Source organism: Arachis ipaensis, chromosome B03, assembly GCF_000816755.2.
Source record: "Arachis ipaensis cultivar K30076 chromosome B03, Araip1.1, whole genome shotgun sequence".
Classification (NCBI taxonomy): Eukaryota; Viridiplantae; Streptophyta; class Magnoliopsida; order Fabales; family Fabaceae; genus Arachis; species Arachis ipaensis.
In genome coordinates, this window is record NC_029787.2 from 47,584,608 (window position 1) to 47,607,277 (window position 22,670).

Consider the following 22,670-nt stretch of genomic DNA (forward strand, 5'->3'; position numbering starts at 1 on the left):
AGTTAGTAATATACATAGATATTATAGATGTAACAGTAGATATTTTAAAAGATTTGTTAAATAAGTAATCTAATTATTTTATTTATTAAAATAGATCATTTGTAGAGAATTTACGAAATTCTATCTCTTTTTTTATCTCGTTTATACGATAAATAATTTGAAATTGGTTGAATCTCGTTTATAATGTAAACATAAGACATATTTTTTCAAACAAATATAACGGGTACAAATGAAATATGTTGAAAACGGCAGACTACACATATTTCGTTTACACTCTAAATAAGATACAGTCAATCTCAAATCGTTTATAATATAAAAGAGATATGTAATACAATTATATTGTTTACATTATAAACGAGATATTGTACAACAAATTTCAACCAACTATAAAAAGATATGCAAGTGTTAGGCTTTCTCACAAACATACCACTTCCTTTTTTTCATTCTTTCAATAAGTATAGAAAAAATGTATATATGTTTTAAATTAATTCCAATATTATGTTATATTAATTATAAGCTTATTGTTTTGTTTTTAATCACATTTGTTGAATTAGGAAATAGATCAAAAAAGCATGAAATTAGAATTTATGGATAAACTCAAGTTCAAGTATAGTTATCAACTTCTCTATAACAAATATTTTTTTCTTCTTTATAAATGAGTGCGTCATAATTTTTTGACAAAATTTATCAAGATCTGGACTTCACCCAGGCGAGACCCGGTTTTAGTGTAGCCCAAAAATAATGTAATTTCACGAGTCTAGAGCCGGATAAGGGTCTCAAAAATTTTATCCGGTAATTATTTAAAGCTGGATCCGGATCAAGGTGAACCCGATTTCACCCGACCCCATATGCACCTCTAGTTTCAACCATCTAATTGACTAAATTGAGTTAGGATAGATCAAGAAAGATGTCATTTAACCAACTTAAATTGGTCGAATAATTAGCTCATTCGTCCGCTTAAACAAGTGTCGGAAATTTAAATCTCGTTTCATACATGTAGCAACCCATTGACAAGCAACAAATTAGTCTTTAACCTGTCATTTTTTGTTAGTCACTAACCATTGCTCACTTCACCAATATGTTGATGGTGAAAGTCCAATATTCATGACTTAGATATCAATTGATAGACTAAGCTAGGAGAGTTGACAAATATAGTAAAAAAACTAAAAGCTCAATATATTTAAAAAAGATGCGAGTTCGAGGATACCCAAACCAACTTTTCAGATATATATTTCTTGGTTTATCGTGATTCAAAGGACAATTTACGTAAATAAAATAAATGAATAAAATCTTTACGCAAATATAACATTGGCAATTTTCAAACACAAATGCAACAAACAGAACTGTATATAATCTGCTACACCCTGTAGCGAAACTCAATTGCACGTAATTCGCTACAGGCTATAGCGGATTACGTTGAGGCTGCGTTACTCATAAACCGCTACACTCTGTAGCGGTTTATGCTCATATGGTGCAAGACTCATAATCCGCTACACCCTCTAGCGGATTATGAAGAGTGTGGAAAACTGGGTTGGCTTATGTTTAAAAAAATTACACTTTCTAAAACCGGATTTATTTTGCATAGAATAAAGGGCATTTTAAGCCATTTTAAGTCATTTTCTATGCAAAACAATTTAAAAAAATGACTTAAAAAATGTTAAGAGTACTATAAAAGTTTGTAATATCTTAGTAATTTAGGTAAATACTTGTTATAACTATATATTTTATTAAAAAATTAATAATTGATTAAAAAAATTAATAATTTAAAAATTAAAAAAATATATATTTTATTTCATGCATTAAAAAAAGCTAACAAAATATTTAATTACGAGACTTTTTTAAAATATTAATGAGCTATCAATTCGGATTTCATGCATACTCTTTTGCCCATTTTTAATAGCTCATGAATATTTTTTTAATACAAGGTCTGAAACTTAAGCAGTGACTCACCTCCATTGATGAACACGCTCCTCCTCCAAAAACTCTTTCTTTTTCACTTTATCCTTTTCACGCCTTTTAGTAACGTTCCATGTCTTTATAGGAGTTAATATCTAGCACATTTGCTTAGTTGGGGAATTCCCATTTTTCTTTTGCTGTAAGTCCGAAATGGGCCTATTATTTTATTGCACCAATAAAATTTATCTTTTGAGAAAAAAAATAAATTTATTTAAATTATACTATAAAAAAATATTTTATTCTATACAAAATAATTAAAAAAATGGCTTAAAAGATGTTAGAAATACTATAAAAATTTGTAATGTTCTAATGACTTAGGACATTAAAAAAATACTCTACATAGTCAATAATAATTTAAAAATTAAGAAAAATATAGTTATAACCAGTATTTACTTAAATTACTAAGATGTTACAAACTTTTATAGTACTTCTAACATTTTTTAAGTCATTTTTTTAAAATTATTTTGCATAGAAAATGGCTTAAAATGCCCTTTATTCTATGCAAAACAAACCCGGTTTTAGAAAGTGTAATTTTTTTAAATATAAGCCAACCTAGTTTTCCACACTCTTCATAATCCGCTAGAGGGTGTAGCGGATTATAAGTCTTGCACCATATGAGCATAAACCGCTACAGGGTGTAGCGGTTTATGAGTAACGCAACCTCAACGTAATCCGCGATAGCCTGTAGCGAATTACGTGCAATTGAGTTTCGCTACAGAGTGTAGCGGATTATATACAATTGCGTTTGTTGCATTTGCGTCTGGAAATTGCCAATATTATATTTGCGTAAAGGTTTTGTTCATTTATTTTATTTGCGTAAATTGCCTGATTCAAACATTGTGGGTGACATAAACATGCCATATACCAAATATAAGAATTTAAAGTTGTTCTGTGCCAACAAAAAAAAGATTAATATACTAACCGTGTAATTTAAAAAAAAAAATGTAACTAAATGTATTTTTTGGGTGGCGATTTACAAATATGAATGAAAGTTAAATATTCTATATTTCTATTGATATAGAAATAATATGTAACTGTATACATGCATAAAAATAAAATGTAAAATATATTTAAAATGAGGATAAATCACGATTAAATTAAAAAAAATAATTTGCATAATTATCAAGTTCTCTAATGAGTTAAGAATTATACGCAGAAAATGTGTGTATAAATATTTTAAGAGAAAGTTTAGGAGACTAGTATTTTTATTAAAATTTGGTCGGATGAGTAATCTCACACTATTAAAAACACTAATAATAACTAATTGATGGCTACAAATTACAACTGCCCCTAACATTTCTTATATTTCAATATCACAACTACTACTAGAAAGATAAGGGAGCACTAAAAAATCTCATTTAACAAAACTATGAAAGGTATTTTGTAAGGGGAATGCTAGGGGGACAATAACTTTGTTGAACAATATGAACAATCACCAATCAAATAAAAACACACTATACCTCCAAATTAACCCTCTAAATTTTAATATTAAAATAACCATCCGTACACTAATAAAATGAACATCCGATATATCTATTGTTTACATTGTTTAATATTTTCATTGTTTACCTATACTTTTCCATTTTGTAAATAGAGCCGATACAGGCATGAGGTTTTCTGGCATGTGATTAAGTGCTTCTAATCATCATGCAATATTTATGCTCCACTACTTGAGTTCCACACTTTCACATGAGATCAAACTTACAATGACAATTGCACTACCAATAGCTATAGTGAGTGTTAATCAAGTAAGCTGAAAAATACTCGTTTTTTGCTGTTGAAAACAAAGACACATCTTATGTATTATTGGGCAAGGGGAATTCTCCTTTCTTATTCACTCAGAGGAAGGTTTTTTGTTTAATCTTTTTTTTTATTGACCAAGAATTAATTCACCTTAGATCAAAATTTTATTTAAGAATTTATCATTAATAAGTGAATTACTACATACATAAGATAAGATAGAATTTGAATCTTCAACACTTACTTAAGCAGACAAATAAGCAAACTACTCGAACAACAATCCAAGTTAGTTAGTGGAAGGATCTTTTTGAAAGATAAAAAGGGTGAAGCTTCATTCTTCTTTTAATAAGGTAAATAATTTTAATAAACCATAGACATCGTATAAAAATCATCCATGAATGTAAGTATAACTATCAAGACGTGTGTATTGATAAAAAAAAATCGAAACAGCATTAATATAGAAGGCGATAGTCTCTAAGATTTATAGTTTCAATTCATCTGGTACAAAAGTTTCACTTGAATCCTCAAAAAGTCAACAAAATGGGACATATTGATGGATTACAAGGAAAAAAACATAAATAATTTACAACATTGACCAGCCCCAATCTCAAGCTCATAGTATGCAGTGGCATTGTGCACCTCTATCTCATTATAAGTTTATTTCTACCTCAGAAACGTTTTAACCTGTTAGTTTCTAACAAATCCTCTCTATATTTTATTAAGGAGACAAACAAAAATATCCACAAGAGCACAATTACCTGAAAGGTTGCAACTGCAAATGGAGTTGTCTTTCTATAAATTAAGGTTTCAGTTGGTTCCTCCACGAATCCAGCCACCAGGTCCTTTTCTTGCAATACCAGAATAATAATCACCAACGTTTGCTACAAAAAGTGGATCTCTATCTTCTACACTGCCCTCACTGCTACCACTACCACTCACATTATCTAACTCTGACTTCTCCAACTCTTGTTAAATTCTCCATTTGCTTTTTCAAACTAGCTTTGCTCATCTGGTTGGCTTCCTCTGTAGATAGACCAATCATTGTTACTTTCAGAAGGAAGGGACTCAGTCCTGAATCTTCTTTGTGTACCCCTTTTCTCGAGGATTCTACTTTTTCCTGCTATTTTTGGTGAAACCAACCACCAAAAGGTAGCCTAAATTTGGGACGAGAGTCTTCGATTGTAGAATTGTTATCATCCAAATTGAAACAAGAGGAGTCAATGCATTCAGAATGTTTCCTATCATCTTCCCCTTTAGAGTTATCACGACAGCTGCTTGAATCTGAAATCCTCAGCAAAGAAGCTTCACTTCTACAGAACCATAAAAAAAAGTTACAAATCACTGTATGGAAATAAAAAACCTCACTTGGAAAACTTATTTCCAGCAAAGGCAGAATAGTTATGCTCTGTTGTTGACAATAAAACCATAGTAGATGAACCCAAAAGGTAGCAGCGTTTCAAAATACAAGCTAAATCACACTTTCGACAAGTGAAAGTATAAACTGAATTCAATTTAACCTGAAAGAATAACTATTGTTTATTCTTGGGCAGACTTGCGAATATTTGTTAATTTTACATATATGATAAGATCGACGTAACTAGGAAATCACTGAATTTGGATTTTAAATCAGTTTAAAAGGATAAAACCAACATGGAATGTACCTTCTCTCAAACGAGTCAACCATATAGGGAAATTTTGGTTGTATGCCTGTTGCTTCCGCAACCACCTATTACCCAGGATTACCTTGTCAACAGTATAATGGAACTGGAGTTCTGCAGCTTTTGAAATAACACTTAGTGGTATACTTGGATGGCCCATTTCATCTAGGGACTTCCTGAACCTATCACAGGGGGGAAAAAAAAAAAACTAAACTTTACAATTTTCCAAGAGAAATGAGAAGATTAATAAAGAAGGATCATACTCAGTGCTTTTATGATTGCAAAAAATTGTGTAATATCAGAGTCATGCAATAAGCAACATCATATTCTTCTTCACAAAATTTCTCTCTTTCTAGTATAAAATGTCACTAAATGAATCCTACCTCTGGAGGATCCCCTAAACTATCATTCATTTCCTCAATCACTTCTGCTGCTAAGTTGTCATCAACCACATCTCGCCGTCGCTGCAAGTGTCGAGTTTGGATTAATGTATGGAAATGTTGATCAACAGCTTCTTCAAGAATGTTATCAAGCACGCCTTTATCAAAAAAGTAGGGAGTATACCTGACAGATCCAGCATAAAGAAAAAAGGAAAAAGAAGGAAGTGTAAGCATAATGTATACTCTGTTATGTGCTTTTCTTATCATACATTATAGATATTCTACAACCATTAGGTATAATGGAATGGGGTAAACAACCAAAACAATTTCAAACCTAACAGAAAAATTTTCAGCTCACAACCATTGTAGAGATGAAAAATAAAATGCCAAAAAGGTCAAAAACCAAAATACACACCCAAAAAGAAGAAAAAATTAATGGCAAAAATAAACAGGCTATGATAAAGCAACTATTATTTCATATCCATACAATTGCACAAGAAACACGAGATATTCCTGTTGAATCACTTCTCTGGGGAAAAAATTGAGAGGTACCCTTCAATTCAAAATCCATATTCATATGATGGGTACTAAATTTCATACAACAAATTGTGAAAATAACACTAGGGTCATACGTAACAAAGAAGATAAGCAACATGCACCATTTAATTCCTTTAGTTGCAATTGCAATGTCTAAGTTCTGGGCACTAAACACAGGCACCCCATCGACCTTTTTTCCAACATCATCTTGTGAAATTGTCTTCAAATTGGAACAAGTGTGGTTTTTCCTGCATGGTATATAGTGAAGAACATTATAGATTAACCAAGCATTATAGTGAAGAACATTATAGATTAACTGAAGGCCGAAACATTAATCCAGCTATTGCCAGCTTCCTTGACCAACCCTTTTGTCCTCATCATGCTTCTTAACTCATCTACATAATCCCACTTTCCAATGGCTGCATAAAAATTTGATACAAGCACAATATGGCTAGCGTTATCAGGCTCCATCTGCAAGAGATGCTTTGCAGCAAATTCACCTCTTTCAACATCCTGATTAAGACTACAAGCATTCAGCAATGCTATCCATACTCCTACAGTAGGCTTAGTACCTTGCTCAACCATATTTTGATATGCTGACCATACTTCTTCCATGTTACCGGCTCGGCCTAAGATATCTACGAAGCATGCATAATGCTCTGGATCTGGTTCAATACCATATTTCTCCCTCAACAAATTGAAGCATTTTTTACCTTCCTCCACCAATCCAGAGTGAGCACAAGCCGACAACAAAGACAAAAAAGTCACAGAGTTCGGAATCACCTTATTGCCATCCTCCATCATCTGCTCAAACAGCTCAACAGCTTCATGTCCACGCCCATTCCGACCATATGCATCAATCATAGATGTCCAGGAAATCACATCCTTCCGACAAATTCCATCGAACAATGATCGAGCATGTGAAATCTTCCCACATTTAGCATACATGTCCAACAAGGCATTGCACAGTTGAGTTTCATAAGTGAAACCTTGACGTATCGTGATACAATGAATCTGTTTCCCTACCCATAGATCCAGATTCTCAGAGCAGCCAACCAGAGAACTGGTAAGACCAACCACATTAGGCTTCATCAAGCTCAGAATTTTGAACCCTTCATCATACCTCCTATTCCTGATGCACGCAGAAACCAAAGTGTTATACATCATGTCATCTTTCCAACCCTTCAAACTATAGAAAACTTTCAAAGAATCATCAATACATCCAACAGTGGAGTAAAAATCAATAAGAGCAGTGCTCAGCACAACCAAATCACGCCCCATGGACACCACCAAACCATGAACCTGTCTACCCAATTCCAAGGCCTTCAAAGAAGCACAACATTTCAACACAGAACAAAGTGTGAACTCACTGAGCTCAACATTCTCCTTTCCCATTTCTCTTAGAACACTTAGTGCTTCAAGGGGTAGATCATGCCTCAAGAAACTCGAAAGCAAAGCATTCCAAGCAACAACATCCTTGTGAACCATCTCTTCAAAGATCCTTTTGGATTGTTCCAAATACCCATATCTCGAATACATGTCCATCAGTGCAGTTTTTGCCACAGTTCCAATATCTGCACCGGTCTTGATCATGTGTGTGTGGACTTGTTTGCCACGCTTAGAGAGTGGTAACAAAGAGCACGCACGAAGGACAGGGGTGAAGGTGTGTGCATCAAGGTCAGAGCGTGTGCGTCGCACATCACAGAAGAGGGTCCATGCAGCGGCAAGGTCTCCACGGCGAACATATGAGGTGATGAGGGAGTTTACAAGGAAAATGTCTCTATGGAGCATTTCATCGAACATGTTATATATGAAGTTGATTTTGGAGGTAAAATAGTACCGAATCAATGAGCATTTTGAAACCAACCAAGAACAAGACAACTCCAGCCAGCAGATTCAAACCATCATCTCAATTCCGAAAGCCAGGGCCAGCATAGAGAGACGGGGCCAAACAGAGTGTCAATTCGGCCGTGAGGAAGTTACCGGGAGAGAAGATTGCACAACAACGCTGCGTTTGCCACTTGGTTCACAGTACCAAGAATCAATCATCTCAAACAAACCCACCAGCACGCACGACGTAGCACTCGGAACTCTTGCAGAGCCTAGTCGGAACCGATCAGAAACCACGCCAGAAGCGACCAGAGACGCCGAGAGGAGAGCTCCACTGCGGTCCGATGGCTTAACCGATGATAGGGAGTGTTTGAGGTAGCTCGCCGGTGTTAGCTCCACGACGACCTGGCACGGCGATCCTCTGGTAGAAGTAGTGTTCCTCAGGCGGTCTTCATGGTCTTCTCCTTCTGGAAGCGCAGCATCAGGAATCTTGTTAGTGCACCATATTTGAAATATCACTTTTCTAATTGAATCTTGGGACAACACATCATTCATTTATTATTAGATATCATTACGAATATTTACATATTTTTTCAATCAAATAATCAAATTTAGAATAATTAAATGATATATTAAATTATTAACCAAAGCTGCAATAAACGAAAAATCAAACATATATTTTTATATAGAATGATTGGTTAATGAATAATATTTAATATACACGTTGTGTAATTAATTTTGATACACGGTGTGAGTCTACATGTTTTGTCCCTTAAAATACTAGCAATTGAGAGTTAAAATATCATTTCCATTTCAAGAATATGTAACTACTCAACTATTGCTTTTTGGTGAGTGAAAATTTATAACACTACAAATATTGTGTGTAGCAGAACTGAAGTGTATCAACTATTGAACTACCCTCTCCCAAAAAATTTAAAAAATAAATAAATAAATAGAAAAGTATCAACTACCACTAATAGTTCATCCTATAAGTCTATGACATGTAGTGGGCTTTGGTGGAATCAGTCAACTCAGCAGGTGAATTACTCTGTATTTGGGACTAATTGACTTGTAGCCCAAAATACTTGAGATCTGATAAGAAAAGCACTCCCTTTTGTTTCCATCAATCTAATGAATCCCAATTTATATTTTTTGCATAACCCTTTCACCATTTCAGCCTTACCCATGCCCCCCAAATCCCTAACATTCTAGAACGCTATTTTCATTTATTACAGAACTTAGCACCTGACCTGAGGGATTTCTTGCGCTCGTAAACACTTTGGCCTACCTCCTTCTTACTTGTTTGCTTCTGCTTCTTTTCATAGTTTTTGGCGCTATTTTCCTTCCAAAGAATAGCCAAAACCCTTGCACGCTCTCCTTCCTTGATGATGATTCCACCTTCCTCACATATCTTCACGGTCTTCTCAGCCTCCCAGCGCGACTCTAGCAATCTCTGTATGCTCTCAGCGCAACTCTGCACTAATGCATTAGTCATTAGTCCTTCTCAATATGAATTGCAAAGACATACCAGCCAGTTAATAAGGTCTACATGAGTTCTTTTAGCAAAGTTCCTGTAAACTCTGCTTCTTGTAATAAGTTTAACTACTACCAGAATATATAGTAGTACTGAAATATGATTGCCACAATGCATAGTTATTTTAAGTAGTTCATCACTTATTCCTCTTAAATAAGGTCTTGGTTTTGAGTATTATAAATCATTAATTAAAAAGAAAACATAAAAAATAAATTAACGTACTAAGAGAACTATATATCTCACATATAATGAGCTAAACTCTAACCAAATAAATAAATTAATTAGACTCAAAGGAATACTTCAGTAAGTTTAAATTTTTAAGTGACTTAAACGAGTCAAATCAATTCCATTTTACTTACTAAATCAATCTCTTTTTCTCCTTTAATCTTGAATAATTCACACATAACATATATAAAATATAATATAAATTATAACAGTAACATACACTAACCTCTACAAAGAAATAAAAAAACAAGTGAAAAATCTTTCCAAGAATGGAAAGATCAGAAGAAGAGGAAGAGCTACCTACATTTCTCACAACCACATCTATAACTGGGCATGAATTTCCATAGAAGTTGAAAAAGAGGCTACTTGAAACAGATCAAACAAACAACACCATAATAAGTGAAGACATGGCAATAATATTGGTAAAAACCACTACTTTTATTGTCTCCATAGAATAATTTGGATTAAGATTGAATAGCAAGCTAAAAGTACTCTAATAAACAATATTTCATATTGATTTATTGCATGAAGAAAACTAAGTTAAGAAGGACTACCGCAGCAGACTGGCTCACCAGCAGTGGAGCAACACTGCTGCAGAGGCAAAATATAAGAGGTGGCAGCGGCAGCATCAGCAGATAAAGAACTATCAAAAGCCTAAAATAAATTAAACTTAGAACATACAACAACTGAAATAGTAATACCAAACACCAGACATGCATCAATGGCAACATGTATGCTCGGACAACAATGAGCTGGCAATGCTTCCTGGTGTAGTTATCTTTCTCATTCAGTTTTGAGACAGAACTTGGAGCAAAATCCAAAAAGACTTCACTGTAATTTTTCGAGCAGTAGCTACATATGAAAATGGTAGGAATCAATGAAAACCAAATAGAAGTACTGGAAATATATATTAACAAGCCAATTATTCAATGAACATTCTCTTCCAATACAAATAATATTAATACAGAAATGAAGTTTAATACGAAAACAATTCTGTACTATCATTTCACACTGATTTTTGTCATGGTGCATCTTTTATCTTCATTTTTTAATACATGTATATTTAATTGAAATGAAACATTATGCCGCCATGTCGGGTTTCTGAACTAATCACACTTATAACTAATCTTTCAATTCTTGAAGCTGAGTATGATCCTCAATAGCTTTTTTCCATTTGCATAAAAACAAACATCAAACCAAATAAAATCAAAAAATTACAGACTAAACACAACGCTAGAATAAGTAAGAACTAAGAAAACAGAACATCAAACCCAATAAAACCCAAAAACAAAAGATCTCCCTTTTCACATTTGCATAAGAACGAAACATTAGACCAAATAAAACCCAAAGACTGGAAACTCTGAACAAATAAATAAAACCATCAATACCAATCAAAACCCTAACCGTGAATGCTTAAAGTATGAAAAAATTAACCTGCTGATATGATGTAGAAAAACTAGCAGAACAGAACAGGCAAAGCAGTAGCAGTTCAGCACCACATAGCAGCAGCTGAGCACTACCACAGCAGCAGCAGAACAGAACCAAATATCAAGAAGTTTAGAAACAAAACCTAAACCAAATATCAGAATAGAAAAAAAAATAGTTTAGGAAAATTAGAAAATATGAAGAACCAAGAAATTGAAAACAAAAAATTAAATTCAAAAACAAAAAATAAGATCAAGGAAAAATTTGACCAAATAATTTACCACGGCGCTGCGAATGCTGAACGTGGCTGACGGTTGGCGCTAACGGGTGGCGAAGAGGAGGGTTGAGAGAGGAAACAGAGGTGCGACGAGTGTGGAAGAGGGAGACGGCAACGGCAGCGGGTGCTGAGCGATGGAGGGAGGAGCGACGATTGAGGGTTTGCGAGAGAGAGCGCGCCGAGGGAGACCTTGCCAGAGAGAGTCACCGCCGAGGGAGGAATAGGGGTTTACAGGAGAGACGGAAGGGGGCGCCGACGTATGGAGAATATAGTAGAGTGAATCGAGAGCCTTTCTCTGACAGTTTTTTGAAAAAAGTCCTGGGAACCTTGTTGCCACGCTTTTTATGGGCGTCAAAAGAGTTAGAAAAAATAGGGACGCTTTCAAAAATGTGATAATGAAAAATATTTCGCCACGCTTTAAAAGCATGCATGTTTCTCTTTATAGTCACGCTTTGGTAAGCATGAAATCTAAAATGTGGTTAAATCTCTTATTAATTGTCACTTTCATAAAAGTATGACAAGAAAAAAGTGTGCGCAACAGACCGTTTTTCTTGTAGTGTAGGTTGTTGAGAAGATTTCAGCGTTTGAGCATCTGGTAAACTCATCAAACAAGTAACCTTATTCTATTGTAACTGGTATGGTCCTACTATTAGCCCCACTAGCATCTCAAATTAAGTTTTGATAATAATACAAATATAATTTAATATTCATTAAATGATGTCTAATTTTTAATGGGTTAATAATCAAATTAGTCCTTGAAAAATAAGACATTTTTCAAATTTATCATTGAAAGATTTTTTTTCAATCAAATTAGTTCTTCAGATATTGCGAATTAATCATATTTGTCCTCCCGTCACTTCATTAACAATTTTTTTCAAAGATTGATATTGTAAAACATTAATTGATAACATATATAATACATGATATGTCTAATTGGATATTGACTAAATATGTTTATGAAAATTTATTAATTTAGTCACTTTTTCCAATTACAAAAATCTTATTCCCAATATGACCTAGTGACTAAATTGATAGATTTTTGTAAACATATTTAGTCAACGTCTAATTGAACATGTTATGTGTCATGTATGCTATCAGTTAACATTTCACATCATCAATCGTTGACGAAAATTGTGAGTGGAGTAACTGAAAGACATATACGATTAATTCGTAATTTTTGAAGTACCAATTTGATTGAAAAAATCTTTCAGGGACGAATTTGAAAAATGTCTTATCTTTTAAAGACTAATTTAATTATTAATCTAATGTTTAATGTATTAAGGAATTTTTTTTCCTTAATGTAATCACATTTGGAAATACCTAAACCTAAGAAAGCCTAAACTTAAAGTAAAATGACCTTAGAAGTTAAGTCTCAACGGACTACTTTAGAAGCATATTACAACATAATATCATACCTCAAAAGCATAACATCATTCTTTTGTATGTAAAACGCTTCAAAGGAGCAAAAAATGCTTACATTAGAAATGCGTCCAAAGAAACGTACACTTTGTCCTGAGAAGTTAACTATTGTAAGAGAGATGATAGATACAATCCCTTCATCCTCGCACAAAAATGCACATAAAGATTTATATATTCAAAGATCTAATTCACTGTTTATCAAATTCATAATTCACACCTTTGTAAAGAATAAGTACTACCATAGAAAACATAAATCTTGCACCTGTAACATAATTCATGCATCTGGGTGCTAAGCGAATATAACATAAAAGCCTTTAAAATATTAAATAATTTTCATAATTTGGAGTGTCAAAACACTACATGAAAAACATTAAATACAGTCAAATTTAGTGTCGGAGGTTAGCGACGAATTTACTAGTGAATTTGGTAATAAATTTGTTAGGTAAAAAAGTTATTCTCGGATTCGGATTCTAACAGTAAATTTGCCAGTAATAATTGGAGGGGAAAAAATCGGCGTGATCATTACCGTCAGATTTAAGAGCGAAAAAATCCGATGGTACGGTAATTAAATAAAACGTGCCGTTTTGGTCACTGGATGTACGTTACTGGCGAATTCACGAACCCTTCCCCTTTATTTCTGCTACATCTTCAGCCTCACTTCTCTCCCTTTTCTCTTTTTGTCTTGCCGCTAGCCCTCATCACCACCATCCCCTGCCGTTTTGCCATCGTCGACCGCTTCCCACGACTCCAGTCATTGTTACCGTCGACGAGTGTCCAACTGAAGCTTGTTTCTACCATGGTTCTCCCTTGCAAATTGATGCCTCTATCATTTGATATTGCCGCCGCTTGCCTCTGTCAGCTGCGATGCTACCCTTTCTCTTTCATCCAGGTATGTCTTCTTCCCTTCTTTCTTCTATTTTTTTTACCTTGTTGATATTTGTTATACTATAACCCTACACTTCTTTGTCCCTCTTTTTTATTCCTAGAAAATCAGTATCATTAGTTTACTTGGATATGACCTTGGTTGAACTATTCACTCATTGATTATCTAATTGTTTTGATATTCTAATTTTGTTATATTTATATTTTCTACAGAGACTTTAGTAGTTTTAATAAGAATGTTGATAGTAGTGCCTTGATTGTGTTCATTTGTTTACACTGAAAATTTATGATTTGTTGTCTATTTATGATTTGTTGCCTACCTGTAATTTGTTTTGTTTGAATAGTCTAATAACTTAAAATATAGAAACCCTAACCCCTTTTAGTTTAGAACCCTAACCCTACTATTCGAGTTCGTTTTCAACTCCAAATTTTAATTAGTTACTTAATTTTTATTTGGATTGGTCTTGTTAGTGGATTGGATGTGTCGTGCGAAATTGACATTCCAGAGTGCAAAGGTGCATAATTCAGTTATTTTTTTTTACTTTGTTCTGTTTTATTAATGCGTGTTTGTATTTTTTTTTTCTTTGTTATTGTCAATAATAAATTTCATTTTAGTGTTCTTATTCGTTGACATAAAATTATTCTAAGTAAATTTTTTGTGTGCTGTATTTTTTGGGCAGCTTATCATCCTAATATTAATGCTGCTGTTGAGTTGTTTAGACAAGGTAATTTCTTGTTATTTTTATTAACTATTTGCTTATTAAATAATTTAAAACTGATAATATTGTTTGTGATTTTTTATTTTTCATTATGTGGTGGATTGTTCTGTTGAATTCAGAATGAAAATGTTGAATTGACAGTGGTTGAGATGAGTCGAGGACTCGGAATGAAATGATGGATCCATGCTATAATGAAAAATGTTTTTCTGAAAACCATTGTATTACTCTTTTATATTGAGATTGATGAGACGCTGTGCACCCGGCAGGGACGGCAGTTGGATCCCGCCTGTCGACATAGCGGCGGCGGCGTAAGGGCGGTGGTTCATCCTGCTTGCGTTGAGATGTGAGGTCCGTGGCAAGAGTATCCCGCTCGCATCCCTTCGGATCACGAGAGTGTGCAGGCACAAAATCCTGGATGGTGTGCCGAGCACCATATCTCGGGGGTTCCCAATCATGATTCTGAAGGGCGACATCTCCATGGAGATGTGTCGGGTTGGCAGTTGAACCGACAATGTGATATCACAGCCAGTAGGACAGGCATTCATCATATGCATCTTCTATCTGTTTGTATGTTTTGTCGACTTGTAATTGCTTGCCTAATTTGCCTATTTGAATTACTTGGTATATATGCATATACTTGTGTTTTACTTGCATTGAACTTAATTGTGCTTTCTACTGGGATTGAGGAGGCTCGGAAGGCGGTGGCGATAGGATCGCATGGAGGATCCTTTTAAAGAATTACGCGGTACGATTGAATCAAATAAGCCCTTTTGGAATAAATATTCAGCTACTTGTGAACCTTCGGGTATTGTCGTATTCAAGTAGGTTAGTGAAGGCTGTGGGACAGCGGAGAGCTGTTAGATTAGAAAATCCTTTAAGTTAGATTACGCTTTTATATTGTTAAGATTTTAGTTATACTTTACTGTTTTAGTCATGCTTTCAGATGAATCTTGTGATGGATATGAAGTTCTAGGATTGCCTCTGGCGTCCCGGGGTCTTATATCTTACATCACTGGGCACTGTTACCATACTGAGAACCTCCGATTCACATACCATATTCTGTTGTTATTTTTTAGATACAGGTCGCAACCCACCTCGGTGAGTTTCTTTGATGGTGACAGAAGCGGAGGATCCTGGATATATTTTGGAGGCTTTTGTTTATTTTGTTTTAGTTCTCTCATCTTTTGTATTTACTTTTGCCTAGAGGCTTACTTTGAGAGAGAAACTTGTATAAGCTGTTTTAAACTTTCAGATTTCTATATGGTCTGTATATAGCTAGCCGGCTTAAACTCCGCGAGCCGTGGCTAGATTCTTATACCATTATACTCTGATATTTTGTTATATTATATCTATATCTTGTGCGTTAAGTTAGTAGCTTCATGTGTATGTTTTGCACTTTTTAAATCCTATTTTTGAGCTATATCCTTCATCGGGCTTCTAGACTATATTAATTCTTTCTATGTATTATATGTATGAGCTTAGAACTATCGTACATTATGGTATCAGAGCGGTTCGTCCTCGTGAGCCTGAGAGATAGACCGATTGTGCTTCATTGCATACTCTGTGTGTCTTTTTCTCTGATGCTATTAGGTTATCTATTTGATATTGCATAGCATGCTTGTTTGTGAGTGCCTGTTTGGGATAATTGGAGCACTATGCTTTTGATATTGAGACTGATCACCTTGATATCGATTGTTTGGTGTAGACAGGAACCCTAATGGCCACTCGTAGACGAGGTCGTACACGTTCACGAGCAGAGAGTAGGAATGAGCAACCGGACGATAACCATGCCGAGTTCATGGCGGCAATGGCGAATCTCGTGAACACCATGGAGGCTAATGCTGTTGCGACTCTGCAAGCTGTGCAGAGGTTGGGCCAACCAGTCGGGAATGGAAATGGAGACGACAACGAAAATGATAATGCTGAAGGAAATGGCGATAAAATGGGAGGCACTCCGATGACCTTGGCTACTTTTCTCAAGGTTCATCTGCCAAGTTTCTGAGGTTCAACCAACCCTACAGAAGCGGATAACTGGTTCCAGGCTATGGAGCATGCGTTACAAGCACATCATGTTCTAAACAACCAATATGTAGATTTTGCTGCCTATCACCTTTTGGGAGAGGCCCAGCATTGGTGGCAAGGAGAATGCCACTTGCTCCAGCTTCAGAATATCGATATCCCTTGGGATGTATTCCAAATAGCCTTCTACAAGAAGTACTTCCTGAGTCTGCAAGGGAAGCGAAGGAGATGGAACTTATGCAGCTGAAGCAAGGTTCCTTGTCTGTGACGGAATATACTAGCCGATTTGAGGAGTTCTGTAGGTTCTCTAGGGTGTGTCAGGATGCCCCGGAAACCTACGAAAGCTGGAAATGTATCAAGTATCAAAGGGGCTTGAAGGATAGCATCATGACTGCTGTGGCTCCTATGGAGATTCGTATCTTCTCTGATTTGGTGAACAAGGCGAGAGTAGTTGAAGAATATGCAAAGACAGTAGCTTCATCAAAGGAAACTCATGGAGGAAACATGAGTAGAGGCCGTGGCAAGTACTTTCAGCCAAGGTTGCGAGAACCGGACCGGTCAATAAACCGGTGAGGTCACTGGTTCAATGGTTCACTGGTTCGACCGGGGTTCAATCGGAGTTCAATCTTTCCCCACCAATGGACCGTATAACACATACTGTATTTATCAAATTGAAAACACACAAGTAGTTAGACTTATTCTATATACATAACAGATGTATCACGTAATATAATATACCTTGAATAATCCAAAATTCTCCCATGGCCATCTTGATAAAGGAGCACTACCCATTTCACTGCACTAGGTTCTGCTAGTTTAAGATATTTACAAACCTTGTTAAATGTATGTATGGTATCTTTCTTCTGAGGAAAAACTCTGACTTTTGTAGCTTTCTTTTCTTTCTGTATTCTCCTAAAGCTGAATAGAGCCCCAAAAAACTATGGCAGCCAACGAGCAGAAACTGGAAAAGATCCCAAAACCAAACAATAATGATAATATCAGAGAAGAAGGAAAGAAAACAAAAAAGAACCAATTTCTTAATTCTATATTATGATTAATCAGCAATCTAACTAAAATTAATAACAGAATTAATAAAAGAAAGTAAAGAAACAGAGCAGGAAGTAGGGATAAGGTAGGGGACCTGGAATGTAGCAGAGACAGACTGGGAAATGGAAAGGGGAAGAAGAGCAGAAGTAGTGCCGCCCAGAGTTGGTGGTGGCCGGCTGAGCTCGCGGCGGCGCAGAGAGCGGCGCGAGTGGCGGAACAATGCAGGGCAGAGAGATTCAGCTTCTCTCTGTGGCAGTGACGAGAGCTGAGTGGGGGCAGAAGCGTTCGAAGGGAAAAGGTGAGGCAAGAAGAGAAGAAGGAAGGTAAGAATGGTGGTCAGCTTTCTGGACGATGGGTCGCCGGAGACTGCTGTTGTTGGCTGAGAGCGAGACGAGGAGGCGGGGGCTGCTGGCGCCTGGCTGAGAGAGAGAGAGGGTTGTAGCACCGTAGTGGGTTAGGAATTTGGGTGAGTGAGACTAATGAGAGGGTTAGGTTCGCGTACGCCTTTGTCTTTTTTTTTTTTAGCCAAAACGACGTCGTTTGGCATTGAAGTTGCAAACCACTAAACCGCCAAAAAACCGGACGGTTCTTCCGGTTCGCCGGTTAACCGCCGGTCGACCGGTTTTTCACCGGTTTTTTGCCAGGCAGTTTTTTACGTTACCCGGACCGGCTAAGTAACCGGTTCTCGGTTTTTCCGGTTGAACCGGCCGGTCCGGTTCGGTTTTCAGAACCATGCTTTCAGCCGAGGGGGCAAAGTTTTAAGAGAGGAGGACACACGCCTCAAGGTCAAGGAGGCTTCAAGAAGAACACTCATGATCAATTTCAGCGTGGCAAAGGCAGAGAAAATCGGAGTAAGGTTTTCTCCGAATTTAATTTGTGATCGATGTGGATGTTTTCATCCATATGACTCTTGTAAGATTGGTTTAGGTGGTTGCTTCAACTGTGGGTTGCCTGGTCACATTGCGAGGGATTGCACTCGTGGGAGGAACCCGAATGCAGGTTAGAGTCAACATCAAGGGCGGGTTTTTGCTGTGAACGCCAAGAATGCTGCTAAGGCGGATCCGTTGATGAGATGTATATGTTTAATTGGCGATAAAACCTTAGTTGCATTGTATGATACTGTAGCTTCGCATTCGTTTATTTCATTTGACAAAGTTGAGGAACTAGGCTTGAGAGTGTCAGAATTGGCATTTGAATTGCATGTACATACTCTGCATCAAATGGTTATGACTAGGTCTGGTTGTAGGCAAGTAGGTTTCGAGCTTGAGGGTAGAGATTTTGTGCATGATTTAATTTGTTTACCAATGATTGGGTTGGAGATGATTTTGGGGTTTGATTGGTTATCGAAGAATCAAGTTTTGTTGGATTTCTTTGAACGAACAATTCAGTTTATGTCGGAAGGAGAAAATGGAGCAGTGGTAGCTGAGGATTACTACCTGAACTCTGTAATGGTGCATTGTAGTGGGAAAGATCGAAGAATCAAGTTTTGTTGGATTTCTTTGAACGAACAATTCAGTTTATGTCGGAAGGAGAAAATGGAGCAGTGGTAGCTGAGGGTTATTACCTGAACTCTGTAATGGTGCACTATAATAGGGAAGAGTGTCAGGGTTATATACTGTTGGCTACAAATGCGTTAGGTGACAATCAGGAGATAGATCAAATCTTGGTAGTTAGAGACTTTCCAGAGGTGTTCCCGGAAGATATTCTTGAGTTTCCACCTCAAAGGGAGATTGAATTTGTGATTAAATTAGTGCCGGGAGCCGGACTAGTGTCGATTGCACCGTATCGAATGGCTCCGATAGAGCTGGCTAAACTAAAGGCTTAGTTAGAAGAGCTTTTGAATAAGAGGTTCATTCGACCGAGTGTATCTCCGTGGGGAGCGCCAGTTTTATTGGTGAAGAAGAAGGATGGAGGAATACGACTTTGCGTGGATTACCTACAGTTGAACAAGGTGACTGTGAAGAACAAGTACCCGCTGCCAAGGATAGATGACTTGATGGATCAACTACAAGGAGCTGGAGTATTTTCAAAGATCGATTTGAGATCTGGTTACCATCAGATAAGGGTGAAAGAGGATGACATTCCGAAAACTACATTTAGGATGCGCTATGGACACTACGAGTTTGCGGTGATGTCCTTTGGGTTAACGAATGCACCTACTATGTTCATGAATTACATGAATAGAGTATTTCGTCCCTTTTTGGACAAATTCGTTGTGGTTTTCATAGACGAAATCTTAGTTTACTCTAAGACGATGAAGGAGCATGAGGAACACTTGAGAATTGTGTTGCAAATCTTAAAGGTGCAGAAATTGTATGCTAAGTTGTCCAAATGCGAGTTCTAGAAGGAGGAAGTAAAGTTCCTAGGTCACGTAGTGAGCAAAAGAGGAATAGTCGTGGATCCTTCGAAAGTGGAGGTGGTGATGGAATGGGAAAGACCAACGACGGTGACGGAAGTTAGGAGTTTCTTGGACTTGGCCAGATATTATCGGAGATTCATTGAAGGATTTTCTCAGATTGCACTACCGATTACTAAGTTGACAAGGAAGGAGGTACCGTTTGTGTGGACGTCGGAGTGTGAAGAAAGTTTTCAGACTTTGAAGCAAAAGTTAACTTCAGCGCCTGTTTTGATTTTACCTGAACCGTATGAACCGTTCAAAGTTTATTGTGATGCGTTACTGAAGGGTTTGGGTTGTGTGTTGATGCTACACCGGAATGTGGTGGCTTACGCATCGCGTCAGTTGAGACCGCATGAGGTAAATTACCCAACTCATGACTTGAAATTAGCAGCGATTGTGTTTGCATTGAAGATTTGGAGACACCACTTGTACGGAGTGAGGTTTAGCATCTTTTCTTATCACAAGAGTCTCAAATACATCTTTGATCAGAAAGAGCTCAATATGCGTCAGAGGAGGTGGATGGAGTTGCTTAAAGATTATGATTTTGAATTGAGTTATCACCCTGGAAAAGGTGAATGTGGTAGCAGACGTATTGAGTCGGAAGTCTTTAACAATAGCTTGGATCAGAATCAAGGAAGAGGAGTTAGTGGATAAGTTTGTGGATCTTAAATTGGATATTGGTGAAGTTGCCGGAGGAGCTTGTTTGAATTAGTTGCAGATTTCAAGTACGTTTAAAATAGAGATTCAGAGGGCTCAGCAAGATGAGCAAAAGCTTCAGCAATTATTTCAAACAGTTGGCAATAAGAGGCATGGAGAGTTTGCTAAAGATGATGAAGGATTGTGGAGATACAAGGGGAGAATTTGTATACCGGATGTCGGGAGTTTGAGACAAGATTTGTTGTCGAAAGCTCACAACAGTGGGTTTTTTATTCTTTTCGGATGTAATAAGATGTATTATAACTTAAAGAAGATGTTCTGGTGGCCTGGGATGAAAAATGATGTAGCTACAGTTGTCTCCAAGTGCCTAACGTGTCAGAAGGTGAAGATAGAGCATCAAAAACCGTCGGGAATGCTACAGCCACTTGAGATTCCTCAGTGGAAGCGGGAAGGAATTGCGATGGACTTTGTGACCAGTTTACCAAGGACTAGGTCGGGATTTGATGCGGTTTGGGTGATCGTGGATCGCTTAACCAAATTCGCTCATTTTCTGCCTATCTGAGTAAACTATTCTATGGAAGAGTTGGCGAGGTTGTACATCAAGGAGATAGTAAGGTTGCACGGTGTACCATCGAGCATAGTGTCGGACCGTGATCTCTGATTCACATCAAGGTTTTGGGGAGCTTTCCAGAAAGCTTTCGGTACGAAGCTATGCCTCAGCACCGTATATCATCCATAAACGGATGGACAGTTAGAAAGGACTATTCAGACATTGGAAGATATGCTGAGGGCGTGTGTTTTGAATCAACCTAGAAGTTGGGACCGTTACATGCGATTGGTGGAGTTTGCGTACAACAATAGCTTCATGCGAGCATTGGGATGGCTCCGTATGAAGCCTTGTATGGACGAAAGTGCCAATCTCCACTTTGTTGGTATGAGTCTGGTGAAGCCAGTGTTTTGGGTCCTAATTTAGTAGCAGAGACTACTGAGAAGATTAAGAGGATTCGGGAGAGAATTTTAATGGCACAGAGTCAACAGAAACGTTATGCAGATCAGAGAAGGAAATCGTTGGAATTTGAAGTGGGAGAACATGTATTCCTGAGGGTTACACTGACAACTGGGATTGGAAGAGCAATTAAAACAAAGAAGCTGAATCCGAGATTCATTGGACCATTTGAGATTCTGAGGCGATTTGGGCCGGTGGCATATCAAGTATCTTTACCGCCTCACTTATCTAACTTGCATGACGTATTTCACATGTCACAACTCCGTAAATACACATCGGATGCGGCTCATGTGTTAGAACCCGAGTCGGTCGAGTTGAGGGAGAACTTGACTTTTCAAGTATCTACGGTGCAAATTGACGACACCAGTGTGAAGAAGTTACGTGGGAAAGAAGTTCAGTTGGTTAAAGTTTCTTGGAAGAGAGCAGAAGTGGAAGAGCATACTTGGGAATTGGAGTCCGAGATGCGAAAGGATTATCTCGAGCTATTCTCAGGTAATCACTAAATTTTGAGGAAAAATTTTCTTATTTGGTAGGGAGAATGTAAGAATTGAGACTAATTAAAAGATTAATATTGCTCAAAATAGGATTCGAAAATTTAGAATGAGAATTTGAGGATTTAAATATGATTTTTGGACTCAGTAGATTTTTTTGAGTCAGAAAATGTATTTTCTACGAAAAACCGAGAAAATCACAAACCAGCAGCCGAACCGGTCGAACTGGTTCAAGTATGTCCAGTACTGTGCGAGAAAAATTTAAAACAGTCGAAAACCTTAGAAAAATATTAGAAATGGAAAAATCGGGCGTTAATTTTAAAGGTTTGGCCCAAAGTTGGGCCAAATGGGCTAAAAACGCTAACGGATTGGACCGGGCCCAAGCCCAACATATATGTACTCTCATTAAAGGCCAATTCATCACACAACACACTTAAACACAACATATTGCAGCTGAAAGGGGAAGAAGA

At 36.9% G+C, this 22,670-nt stretch overlaps 3 protein-coding genes across 14 annotated transcripts; 2 read left to right on the forward strand and 1 right to left on the reverse strand.

The window, feature by feature from the left end:
* On the reverse strand, window positions 4,149–12,022 carry LOC107630477 (pentatricopeptide repeat-containing protein At5g66500, mitochondrial). 12 transcript variants are annotated; one of them, XM_016333621.2, is made up of 8 exons: window positions 11,567–12,022; window positions 11,295–11,430; window positions 10,165–10,691; window positions 9,352–9,575; window positions 6,394–8,568; window positions 5,738–5,918; window positions 5,358–5,536; window positions 4,149–5,006 (listed from the first exon to the last, which is right to left on the reverse strand). In XM_016333621.2, the coding sequence occupies exon 5, from the start codon at window positions 8,072–8,074 to the stop codon at window positions 6,584–6,586; it is 1,491 nt and encodes a 496-aa protein (XP_016189107.1). In that variant the 5' UTR covers window positions 8,075–8,568; window positions 9,352–9,575; window positions 10,165–10,691; window positions 11,295–11,430; window positions 11,567–12,022; the 3' UTR covers window positions 4,149–5,006; window positions 5,358–5,536; window positions 5,738–5,918; window positions 6,394–6,583. The 12 variants fall into 12 exon arrangements, with proteins under 12 accessions (XP_016189107.1, XP_020974530.1, XP_020974532.1 ...); XM_021118871.1 differs by having other exon boundaries at window positions 10,562–10,712; XM_021118873.1 differs by having other exon boundaries at window positions 9,352–9,580; window positions 10,562–10,712.
* LOC107633113 lies at window positions 18,461–19,473 on the forward strand. Its single transcript, XM_021117289.1, has 3 exons — window positions 18,461–18,647; window positions 18,753–19,093; window positions 19,165–19,473. The coding sequence occupies exons 1-3, from the start codon at window positions 18,461–18,463 to the stop codon at window positions 19,471–19,473; spliced, it is 837 nt and encodes a 278-aa protein (XP_020972948.1).
* Window positions 21,583–22,212, forward strand: LOC107633112. Its single transcript, XM_016336747.1, has one exon. It carries the CDS (start codon window positions 21,583–21,585, stop codon window positions 22,210–22,212), a length of 630 nt encoding a protein of 209 aa, XP_016192233.1.